Source organism: Anolis sagrei, chromosome 13, assembly GCF_037176765.1.
Source record: "Anolis sagrei isolate rAnoSag1 chromosome 13, rAnoSag1.mat, whole genome shotgun sequence".
Classification (NCBI taxonomy): Eukaryota; Metazoa; Chordata; class Lepidosauria; order Squamata; family Dactyloidae; genus Anolis; species Anolis sagrei.
This window is the reverse complement of record NC_090033.1, coordinates 10,115,993-10,128,632: the sequence shown is the minus strand read 5'-3', so window position 1 is coordinate 10,128,632 and position 12,640 is coordinate 10,115,993. Positions and strand designations below refer to the sequence as shown.

Here is a 12,640-nt window from a genome sequence, read left to right as displayed (position 1 = left end):
TAATATAATAGTAATTCGATCTTACCGCCTGTCAGGTAGAAGAGAGCTGGACTGGATGACCTTTGGGGGTCCCTTCCAACTCAATAATAATAATAATAATAATAATAATAATAATAGTAATTCTATCTTACTACCTGGCAAGTAGAAGGGGGCTGGACTGGATGGCCTTTGGGGGTCCCTTCCAACTAAATAATAATAATAATAATAATAATAATAATAATAATGGATAATAATATAATAGTAATTCGATCTTACTGCCTGGCAGATAGAAGGGGGGGGGTCCTTTCCAGCTCTAGAATTCTATGAGCCCCACCCAGTACTTACTTCTTGCAGATGGGCACCTGGGCTTCAGACAGGAAAGGGGTGCCCACGGCTTCGGCATGCAGCGAGAAGAGACCCCCCAAAATGTAATCCCCTTCCAGGCGGAAGTCGGAGAAGCGGGGGGCGCCTCCTGAGCTCCCCAGGGCTCCCAAGACTCCCAGGGAGGTGACCACTATGGCCACTATGGCGAAACCCATGGTGCTGGATTCCCCAGAGACGGGCCCCCCATTTAACCCAGCGGCCCCTTTGCGTTGGAGCCAGAGACCGACTCATTTGCCTGCAGCCAAATCTCCCTCCACGGTCCAGTGCAGCACATACCTAATGCCCCAGGTGAGGGGAGCTAGGTCGGCACTTTAGGCCGCAGGTAAATTTCCATCAGTAGAGGCGGCACGTTCCGCTGGGTTGATTTACCTTGCAGGCAGGTGTGTTTCCATCACTGAAAGAAGTCCTTCCCTCTGAGTTGGCTTTCCTGGTTGACAGATATGTTTCCATCAATTCATGCAATACTTCCCTCTGAATTGGCTTACCTGGATGCAGTACCTTTTCTTGAGATTGCCTCACCTGTCTGCCTGGTGTATATTCGTTGATGGATGTAGTATCTCCCTTTGGATTGGCTTACTTCGTTGACAGGTATGTTTCCATCAGCGGATGCAATACTTCCCTCTGAATTGGCTTACCTGGATGCAGTACTTTTTCTTGAGATTGGATCACCTGTCTGCCAGGTGTATATCCACTGATGGATGTAGTATCTCCCTTTGGATTGGCTTACCTGCTTGACAGGTGTTTCCATCAATGGATGCAATACTTCCCTCTGAATTGGATTACCTGGATGCAGTACTTTTTCTTGAGATTGGCTAACCTGTCTGCCAGGTGTATATCCACTGATGGATGTAGTATCTCCCTTTGGATTGGCTTACCTGCTTGACAGGTGTTTCCATCAATGGATGCAATACTTCCCTCTGAATTGGCTTACCCGGATGCAGTACTTTTTAGGTTCTTGTGGGTTTTTTCGGGCTATATGGCCATGTTCTAGAGGCATTTTTTGCAGTACTTTTTCTTTAGATTAGCTCATCTGTCTGCCAGGTGTATATCCACTGACGGATGTAGTATCTCCCTTTGGATTGGCTTACCTGCTCGACAAATGTTTCCATCAATGGATGCAATACTTCCCTCTGAATTGGATTATCTGGATGCAGTAATTTTTCTTGAGATTGGCTCACCTGTCTGCCAGGTGTATATCCATTGACAGATGTAGTATCTCCCTTTAGACTGGCTTACCTGGTCAACAGGTATGTTTCCATCAGTGTATGCAATACTTCCCTTTAAATTAGACTACCTGGATGCAGTACTTTTTCTTTAGATTGCCCCACCTTTCTGCCAGGTGTATATCCACTGATGGATGTAGTATCTCCTATTGGATTGGCTTACTTTGTTGACAGGTATGTTTCCATCAGTGGATGCAATACTTCCCTCTGAATTGGCTTACCTGGATGCAGTACTTTTTCTTGAGATTGGCTCACCTGTCTGCCAGGTGTATATCCACTGATGGATGTAGTATCTCCCTTTGGATTGGCTTACCTGCTTGACAGGTGTTTCCATCAATGGATGCAATACTTCCCTCTGAATTGGATTACCTGGATGCAGTACTTTTTCTTGATATTGGCTCACCTGTCTGCCAGATATATCTCCATTGACGGATGTAGTATCTCCCTTTGGATTGGCTTACCTGGTCGACAGGTATGTTTCCATCAATGGATGCAATACTTCCCTCTGAATTGGCTGACCCGGATGCAGTACTTTTTCTTGAAATTGGCTCACCTGTCTGCCAGGTGTATATCCACTGATGGATGTAGTATCTCCCTTTGGATTGGCTTACCTGGTCGACAGGTATGTTTCCATCAGTGGCTACAATACTTCCCTCTGAATTGGATTACCTGGATGCAGTACTTTTTCTTGAGATTGGCTCACCTGTCTGCCAGGTGTATATCCATTGACGGATGTAGTATCTCCCTTTGGATTGGCTTACCTGGCTGGTGGGTATAGTTATGTCAGTAGAGGCAGTGCATAAGGTGGTTTACCTGGATGACAGGTAAATGAGTGGATGTAGAACTTCCCTCTGAATTGTCTTACCTGGATGCAGTACTTCTTTCTAGATTGGCTTACCTGGCCAGCAAGTATATTTATGTCGGTGAAGGACATACTTAAGTTGGCTTATCTGGATGCAGTACTTCCCTCTGGATTGGCTTACCTGGATGACAGGCACATTTCCATGGGTGATTGCAATGTCTGGATTATTTTACCTGGGAGTTGTAGTTTGGGGATTGTAACCCTGATTGGGAGTCAAATCTCTGGTATAAACACGCAGCCCTCTATGCAAAGCATTGGTTTTCTCAACCAAATCCAGCCCCAGCTCCACTTTGCATGGGAAATAGCTGAGTCTGTTGCAACCCACATTGATTTGCATGCATTTATTACAATAACATGTAATATTACTAATAATATGGCAGTATAGTGCAATACAATAACATAAAATACCAATATTGTGCTATGCTAGTAATATAATATATTATAGATACAGTATAATAATATAGTGCAATATAATATATAATAATACAATAATTGTATATTATATATTACGTGTAATATTACTAATAATATGGCAGTATAGTGCAATACAATAATATAAAATACTAATATTGTGCTATGGTAGTAATATAATATAGATAGTATAATAATATAGTATAATATATAATAATATAATAATTGTATAATATATATTATGTGTAATATTACTAATAATATGGCAGTATACTGCAACAAAATAATATAAAATACTAATATTGTGCTATGCTAATAATATAATATATTATTAAAGCTACAGTATAATAATATAATATATAATAATATAATAATTGTATATTATATATTACTAATAATATGGCAGTATAGTGCAATACAATAATATAAAATACTAATAGTGTGCTATGCCAGTAATATAATATATTATAGATACAGGATAATAATATAGTACAATATAATATATAATAATGTAATAATTGTATTTATATATTATGTGTAATATTACTAATAATATGGCAGTATACTGCAACACAATAATATAAAATACTAATATTGTGCTATGCTAATAATATAATATATTATAGCTACAGTATAATAATATAGTATAGTATAATATATAATAATATAATAATTGTATATTATATATTACTAATAATATGGCAGTATAGTGCAATACAATAATATAAAATACTAATATTGTGTTATGCCAGTAATATAATATATTATAGATACAATAGAATAATATAGTTCAATATAATATATAATAATATAGTAATTGTAGATTATATATTATGTGTAATATTACTAATAATATGGCAGTATAGTGCAATACAATAATATATAGCACTAATATTGTGCTATGCTAATAATATATACAGTATAATATTTATTTATTATAATAATATTAATGTAATTCAAGATATAAATAAATAAATATTATATTTTTATTTATATAAATATAAATAAATAAATATTATAAATATTTATTTATGTATATAAATATAAATAAATAAAATAATAATATAATATTTGCAGATGTAATAATATTATTATAACATATTAAATATTAAATAACATTGTATTAATATTATTTTTATTACTATTAAGTAATATCATATAATATTGAACGTCAAAGGACATTTAATATAATGCCAAGTTTTAAATACATCACAACCACCCTTGGTTCGCTCCTGATACGATAAATTAATAAATAAAATAAAAATAAATGGATATAATCAGAATAATCTATAGTGGAGCTAGAGCAAACCCGGAAGTGTCGCTTGCGTACAGGTGGGTTTGTCACTCTAAGTGATGACGAACTCTGGCGCACAGTCGCGCGACCCGCTCCGATTGGTGGGGGCAACCAAAGGAGGAAGGATCCCGCGCCGCGATTGGGCGCCTCCGCTGTCCATCATGTGCCTGTCTGAGTTGTAGCCGGGGAAGTGTTGCCACGGCGCATGCGCTGTTGGTCCTCCTTTCAGGAGGCAAACATGGCGGCGGGAGGGTGCAGGTGTTGCTGCTGCTGCTGCGGAGAAGAAAGGGGGAGCCGCACCCCGGAGGAGCTGGTGAGGGAAGAGCCTCTTCCAGGCCTGGGCCAACTCCCATGCAGGCCTGGGCCAACTTGGGCCCTCCTCCCGGTGTTTGGACTACAACTCCCACAATTCTTCACAGCCTGGGCGTCCAAAACACCTGGAAGAAGGCCCAAGTTGGCCCAGGCCCGAGAGACAGAGTCTGAGCATGCACAGAGTTCCTTGCTAATCCTCTGAGCATGTCAAGAGTTCCTTTGGGAGTCTGAGCATGTGCAAAGTTCCTTGCTAAACCTCTGAGCATGCACAAAGTTCCTTTTCCCTTTCACTCCATCCTCTGAGCATGTCAAGAGTTCCTTTGGGAGTCTGAGCATGCACAGAGTTTCTTGCTAAACCTCTGAGCATGCACAGAGTTCCTTGCTAATCCTCTGAGCATGTCAAGAGTTCCTTTGGGAATCTGAGCATGCACAGAGTTCCTTTCCCCTTTCACTCAGTCCTCTGAGCATATCAAGAGTTCCTTTGGGAGTCTGAGCATGCACAGAGTTCCTTGCTAATCCTCTGAGCATGTCAAGAGTTCCTTTGGGAGTCTGATCATGTAGAGTTCCCTGCTAAACCTCTATGCATCGAATCCCTTGGGAGATGCTAGCGGGGTACAAATAAAGTTATAATATTCATGCGCAAAGTTCCTTTCCGCTTTCACTCTGACCTCTGAGCATATCAAGAGTTCCTTTGGGAGTCTGAGCATGTGCAGAGTTCCTTGCTAAACCTCTATGCATGCACAGAGTTCCTTTCCCCTTTCACTCAGTCCTCTGAGCATATCAAGAGTTCCTTTGGGAGTCTGAGCATGCACAGAGTTCCTTGCTAATCCTCTGGGCATATCAAGAGTTCCTTTGGGAGTCTGAGCATGCACAGAGTTCCTTGCTAAACCTCTACGCATGCACAGAGTTCCTTTCCCCTTTCACTCAGTCCTCTGAGCATATCAAGAGTTCCTTTGGGAGTCTGAGCATGCACAGAGTTCCTTGCTAATCCTCTGAGCATGTCAAGAGTTCCTTTGGGAGTCTGATCATGTAGAGTTCCCTGCTAAACCTCTATGCATCGAATCCCTTGGGAGATGCTAGCGGGGTACAAATAAAGTTATAATATTCATGCGCAAAGTTCCTTTCCGCTTTCACTCTGACCTCTGAGCATATCAAGAGTTCCTTTGGGAGTCTGAGCATGTGCAGAGTTCCTTGCTAAACCTCTATGCATGCACAGAGTTCCTTTCCCCTTTCACTCAGTCCTCTGAGCATATCAAGAGTTCCTTTGGGAGTCTGAGCATGCACAGAGTTCCTTGCTAATCCTCTGGGCATATCAAGAGTTCCTTTGGGAGTCTGAGCATGCACAGAGTTCCTTGCTAATCCTCTGGGCATATCAAGAGTTCCTTTGGGAGTTTGAGCATGCACAGAGTTCCTTTCCTTGTCAGTCATTACAGTCCTCTAAGTATTTTCATTCTAATCTCCAGATGCTTTCCTTTTGGGTCTCTGTAATCCTCTGAGCATGCACAGAGTGCCTTCCTAATCCTCTGAGCATAGAAACAGTTCCTTTGGGAGCCTGAGCATGCACAGAGTTCCTTGCTAAACCTCTACGCATGCACAGTTCCTTTCCCCTTTCACTCAGTCCTCTGAGCGTAGCAAGAGTTCCTTTGGGAGTCTGAGCAGGTGCAGAGCTCCTTTTCACTCATTGCAGTCCTCTGGGCATGTTCTTTCTAGTCTCCAGATGTTTTCCTTTTGGGTCTCTATAATCCTCTGAGCATGCACAGAGTTCCTTCCTAATCCTCTGACCATATAATGAGTTCTTTTGGGTGTCTAAACCACTGAGCATGCACAAAGTCCTATCCCCCCGGTCCCTGTTATCTTCTGAGCATGCACAGAATTCCTTCCTAATCATATAATGAGTTCCTTTGGGCGTCTAAACCCAATATTATATGTGTGTGTATATATATATAATATAATTGTATATACGTATAATAGTTATAATGTTATAATGTAATACAATGTAATACTACTAATAATATTATATTTAATTAAGTGCTATATATATATATATATATATATATATATATATTTAATTAAGTGCTATAACAATGTGGTAAAGATGACTAGAATGGAACAAGGAATATGAGATTGGTTATGATTCTACTATGAGACGAAGTGGATTATTTAGTGTAACTTTGTAATTGTTGTATTGTTGATATGTTGTTTGTAATTGCCTTTTTGTAAATTGCCTTTTATGTGTGTTGTACACCGCCATGAGTCGCCCTAAAGGGCTGAGAATGGCGGTTAACAAATGCATCAAATAAATAAATAAATAAATAAATAAATAATATTTTATATTACTAATAATATTACGATATAAAGGTATAGTACAATAAAGTAATATATAATACTGATATTGTAGTGTGATAATAATGTAATATATTGTATGTATATATATCACTCAGTCCTCTGAGCATAGAAGGAGTTCCTATGGGAGTCTAAATTCTGAGAATACACAGAGTTGCTCCCCCCCCCCCCCCCGGTCCCTGTTATCCTCTGACCATAAGCAAAGTTTCTTCCCTCCCCCCTTTGGTCCCTGTTATCTTCTGAACATGCACAGAGTTCCTTCCTAATCCTCTGATCATATAACGAGTTCCTTTGGGCATCTAAACCTCTGAGTTCTACCCAATCTGTGCTATTCTCTGACCATGTACAGACTTCCTTCCTAATCCTCTGAGCCTAGAAATAGATCCTTTGGGAGTCTGAGCATGTGCACCCGCCTTCCCATTGGAGCTTTAACTTTATTTGGAGTTTTAATTGTAATTACTTTAATTCCTTTTCCCCCCTTTTCCAGACCATCCTTGGAGAAACGGAAGAAGAGGAGGGCGAGATCCTGCCCCGCAAGGACTATGAGGTAAGGAACTATAAGGAAACAGAGGCCTCTGAGCATGCACAGAGATGCCTTCCATTGGGATCCCTGCTTTTCTGCAAGTCTTTCTTGTTGGTATTGCACTAAGCTGGGCCTCATATGGTGTATATGGATATAGTTAATAATACTAATATAATACTTATGGTGATTATGTGCTTTTAACCCACCTTGAGCCACAAGAAGAGGCATATAAGTAATATAATAATAATAATTAGTATTAGTGTGTGTGTGTGTGTGTGTGTGTGTGTATAATATGTGTGTGTGTGTGTGTGTATATATATATATATATATATAAACACACATTATACACACACACACACATTATCTTAGTATTATTTTATATATATTACTAATGCTAATGGTTATTATTATATTTCCTACCTGCCTCTTCTTGTGTCTCAAAGCGGATTAAAAACACATAATCACCACAAATATTATATTAGTATTATTCATTATACACACACACACATATATATATATATATATCAATTTTTCCTTGCCTTTCCCTCCTTTCCCCAGAGTTTGGATTATGACCGTTGCATCAATGAACCCTACCTGGAAGTTTTGGAAGGCCTGGACAACAAGGTGAGCTCGAATAAGCGTCAATATTGTGGGAAAATCATCCATTCGGACGACAGCCATGTTCTTCACCTTCTACCCCAGCTTCTTTGACGCAGCGTCACAGCGCTGGCTCACCTTTGGGATCATAGAATTGGCAAGCAATTACATCTGAGCACCCCTGAGCACCCCTGACAGATGGGATGGATAGATAGGGAGGGTGGGTAGATAAATAGATAGGATAGATAGGTCAATAGGGTAGATAGATAGACAGGATGGATAGGGTGGAATACATAAATGTGACTGCATATTGTAGTTTGGTTTTTAAATTGCTTATTTTTTGATATTCATATTTATTATTGACTAGCTTGGGGACCCTGCGTTGCCAGGGTTATTTCAGAAAGGAATATTGTATCAAGTTTGACCTTTATCAGTTATTTATATGGATGGCAGTGGTCTCAGGATGTTAGTGAAGATACTGTGAGTCCCATCATCTGTGGTCCATCCTCCTCCAAACTGCACCAGGATGGAGAGGGGGTCATGGGGGCTCTGTGTGCCATGTTTGGTCTTAATCGGTCATTAGATGAGGATTGCAGCAGTCTTGGGATGTGAGTGGAGGTACTTGAAGCCCCATCATCCATGGTATGTTCTCCTCAAAAGTGCACCAGGATGTAGAATGGGTCATGGGAGCTCTGTGTGCCAAGTTTGGTCTTGATCAGTCATTGGATGAAGGTCACAGCGGTCTCAGAAAATGAGTGATGGTACTGCAAGTCCCATCATCCATGGTCCATCCTCCTCCAAACAGCACCAGGATGTAGAGTGGGTCATGGAGGCTCTGGGTGCCAAGTTTGGTTTTGATCAGTCATTGGATGAGGGTCACAGCGGTCTCGGAAAGTGAGTGATGGTATTGCAAGTCCATTTTAGATTTGATGCGGATGACTAGGATGGTTTTAAATGGTGTATTTTAATATTTTGATACATGTTTATTAATGTTTATGTATTGTATGTGAATCTGAGTCCCAGCATTTAATGTTTGCCGTGTATACCCTGAGTCCCCTTCGGGGTATTTATTTATTGTGTCAGGAGCAACCAGACATTTGTATTACATTTTAAACAAAACAAACAAACAGACAAAACACAAAGTTTGCAAGCTTGGTATTCTATTAGATGTCCTTTGACCAGTTTCTGGCCACTTGGAGTGCCTCTGGTGTGGCAGCAAGAAGGTCCTCCATTGTGCATGTGGCAGGGCTCAGGTTGCATTGCAGCAGGTGGTCAGTGGTTGCTCCTCTCCACACTCACATGTTGTGGATTCCACTTTGTGGCCCCATTTCTTGAGGTTGGCTCTGCATCTCGTGGTGCCAGAGCACAGTCTGTTCAGCACCTTCCAAGTCGCCCAGTCCTCTGTGTGCCCAGGACGGAGTCTCTCATTTGGTATCAGCCATTGATTGAGGCTCTGGGTTTGAGCCTGCCACTTTTGGACTCTCGCTTGCTGAGGTGTTCCAGCGAGTGTCTCTGTAGATCTTAGAAAACTATTTCTTGATTTAAGTCGTTGACGTGCTGGCTGATATCCAAACAGAAGATGGGCCGGAGATGTCTCTGCCTTGGTCCTTTCACTATTGGCTGCTACTTCCCGGCATATGTCAGGTGGTGCAATACCGGCTAGGCAGTGTAATTTCTCCAGTGGTGTGGGGCGCAGACACCCCGTGATAATGCGGCATGTCTCATTAAGAGCCACATCCACCGTTTTAGTATGGTGAGATGTGTTCCACACTGGGCATGCATACTCAGCAGCAGAGTAGCATAGCACAAGGGCAGATTTCTTCACTGTGTCTGGTCGTGATCCCCAGGTTGTGCTAGTCAGCTTTTGTATGATATTGTTTCTAGCGCCCACTTTTTGCTTGATATTCAGGCAGTGCTTCTTGTAGGTCAGAGCACAGTCCAGAGTGACTCCCAGGTATTTGGGTGCGCTGCAATGCTGCAGTGGGATTCCTTCCCAGTTCACCCTCAGAGCTCAGCATACTTGTCTGTTCTTAAGGTGAAAGGCACATGTCTGTGTTTTAGATGGATTAGAGATCAGCTGGTTTTCCCTGTCGTAGGCAAGAAGAACACCTAGAGCTTCAGAGAGCTTCTGTTCAACCATCTCAAAGCTCCCTGCTTGAGCAGTAATGGCACGATCATCAGCATAGATGAAACTCTCCATCCCTTCTGGCAGTGGCTGGACATTTCTGTAAATGTTGAACATGGATGGAGCAAGCACGCTCCCCTGAGGCAGGCCGTTCTTCTGTTTCCGCCATCTGCTTCTCTGTCCCTGGCACTCAACAAAAAAGCTCCTGTTTTGTAGCAGGTTTCCTATGAGGCGGGTGAGGTGTCGTCCTTTGTGATATACATTTTTCTCAGGAGGAGGCGGTGGTTCATAGTATCAAGGAGTTGGTGCGACTCTGTGCAAAGAGAGGAGATGTTCGGGAGCGATCGTGTCGATTGCCCCGGCCATCTTGCTATTATAGCGATCAACGAGGGCGTTGACAGGATCGTCAGTCTCCAGGACAGGATCGATAGATAGGGTAGATAGAGATAGATAGGGTAAGTAGATAGGGTAGATATAGATAGGAAGAATGTTTGAAAGGATAGGTAGGAAGGTAGGATAAGCCCCCTCAAAACCCCCCTCACGGATGGCCATCCACTTTTGTCCTCCTTCCTTTGCAGAAAGGCCGGCGCTACGAAGCTGTCAAGTGGACGGTGGTGTTTGCCATCGGGGTCTGTACTGGGCTGGTAAGGAGTCAGCTTTGCACCCATTCTCGGGACAACTGACCGACGCCTGGTTGTCTTTTGCATTCTTTCTATCTATATCTATCCTATCTACCTACCTACCCACCCTTTCTATCTCTATCTACCCGATCGATTTACCTTATTTATTGATCCTGTCTATGCCTATGTACTCTATCTATTCTATCCTATCTCTGTCTATCTACCCTATCTATTGATCCTGTCTATGTACTCTATCTATCCTATCTCTATCTACTCCAGTGGTTCTTAACCTGGGGGTCACGACCCCCAGGGGGTCGCCTGGCCATTTCAGAGGGGTCACGAGACCACCTCCGTTGGCCCCACCCCGAGGGCGTGGGCCAGGTGAGGACTCCTTCGTGCAAGGCCTGGAATCACGCAAAGCTCGCCTCGCCTGCCTCACGTTCTTGCTGTTGGCGAGGGCGTGGGGCAGGCGAGGGGTCCTCCACGCGAGGCCTGGCCTCGCGTAAAGCCCGCCTCACCTGCCTCATGTTCTCGCCATCCGGGAGTTCTGTTTGGAGGTCTCAGTGGTCTGGAAGTCAGCGCTGAATCGGTTGAAGGTACAGCAAATCCATATTTTTTTCTGATTAATCATGATGTTTTAATTATGTTGAATTTGTAACCATTAAAACACATTCTTTATATCAGATATTTACATTACGATTTGTAACAGTGGCAAAATTACAGCTATAAAGGAGTGATGAAAATCATTTTATGGTTGGGGGTCACCACAACATGAGGAATCATATTTAGGTGTCCCGGTGTTAGAAAGGTTGAGAACCACTGATCTACCCTATCTATTGATCCTGTCTATGTCTATGTACTGTATCTATCATATCTCTCTGCATCTACCCTATTTATTGATCCTGTCTATGTCTATGTACTGTATCTATCCTATCTCTATCTATTCTATTTAATGATCCTGTCTATGTCTATGTACTGTATCTATCCTATCTCTATTCTATTTATTGATCCTGTCTATGTCTATGTACTGTATCTATCCTATCTCTGTCTATCTATTCTATCTGTTGATCTTGTCTATGTCTATCCTATCCTATCTATCTACCTACGCTATCTATTGATCCTATCTGTCTACCTATCCTATCTACCTACCTACCTACCCTATCTATTGATCCTGTCTATGTCTATGTACTCTATCTATCCTACCTACCCTATCTATTGATCCTGTCTATCATATCTATCTACCTACCTACCTACCCTATCTATTGATCCTATCTATGTCTATCTATCTATCCATCCATCCATCCACCTACCTACCCTATCTATTGATCCTATCTATGTCAATCTATCCTATCTATCTATCTATCTGTCTACCTACCTACCTACCTACCTACCTATCGTATCTATTGATCCTATCTATGTTTATCCTATCTATCTGTCTATCTACCTACCCTATCTATTGATCCTGTCTATGTCTATTTACTCTATCCTACCTACCCTATCTATTGATCCTGTCTATGTCTATGCACTATCTATCCTATCTATCTATCTATCTATCTATCTACCTACCTACCTACCTACCTATCTACCCTATCTATTGATCCTGTCTATGTCTATGTACTCTATCTATCCTATCTCTGTCTATCTACCCTATCTATCTATCCATCCATCCATCCTTGCTGCAGGGAAATGCCAAACTTTGATGGATTCCTCCCAACCTTCCCCTCCTTTCCCACTCTTCTTTCCCAGGTGGGTCTCTTTGTGGACTTCTTCGTGCGGCTCTTCACCCGCATCAAGTTCCACGTTGTGCAGAACTGTATCCTTTCTGCTTGCTTTCGGCGAGCCTTTTGGGCCCTCATATAGAGCTCTGCTTCAAAGGGGTCCCCAAGGGATGTCTAGTCCAACCCAGAACCCTCCACCAGTCCCAGGTTCTATAGGTGTGTCCTCAGTTTGGATGCGTGTTTCCTTGA

The 12,640-nt window shown here is 41.8% G+C and overlaps 1 protein-coding gene across 1 annotated transcript in view; it reads left to right on the top strand.

Moving 5' to 3' along the window:
• The first annotated feature begins 4,354 nt into the window (after positions 1-4,354).
• CLCN6 (chloride voltage-gated channel 6) overlaps positions 4,355-12,640 on the top strand; it is a 35,090-nt gene continuing 26,804 nt past the window's right edge. The window contains exons 1-5 of the mRNA XM_067472760.1: positions 4,355-4,466; positions 7,296-7,355; positions 7,890-7,955; positions 10,632-10,697; positions 12,420-12,486. Of these exons, the coding sequence (XP_067328861.1) occupies positions 4,359-4,466; positions 7,296-7,355; positions 7,890-7,955; positions 10,632-10,697; positions 12,420-12,486 (367 nt within the window). The 5' untranslated portion in view covers positions 4,355-4,358. The remainder of the gene's footprint in view (positions 4,467-7,295; positions 7,356-7,889; positions 7,956-10,631; positions 10,698-12,419; positions 12,487-12,640) is intronic.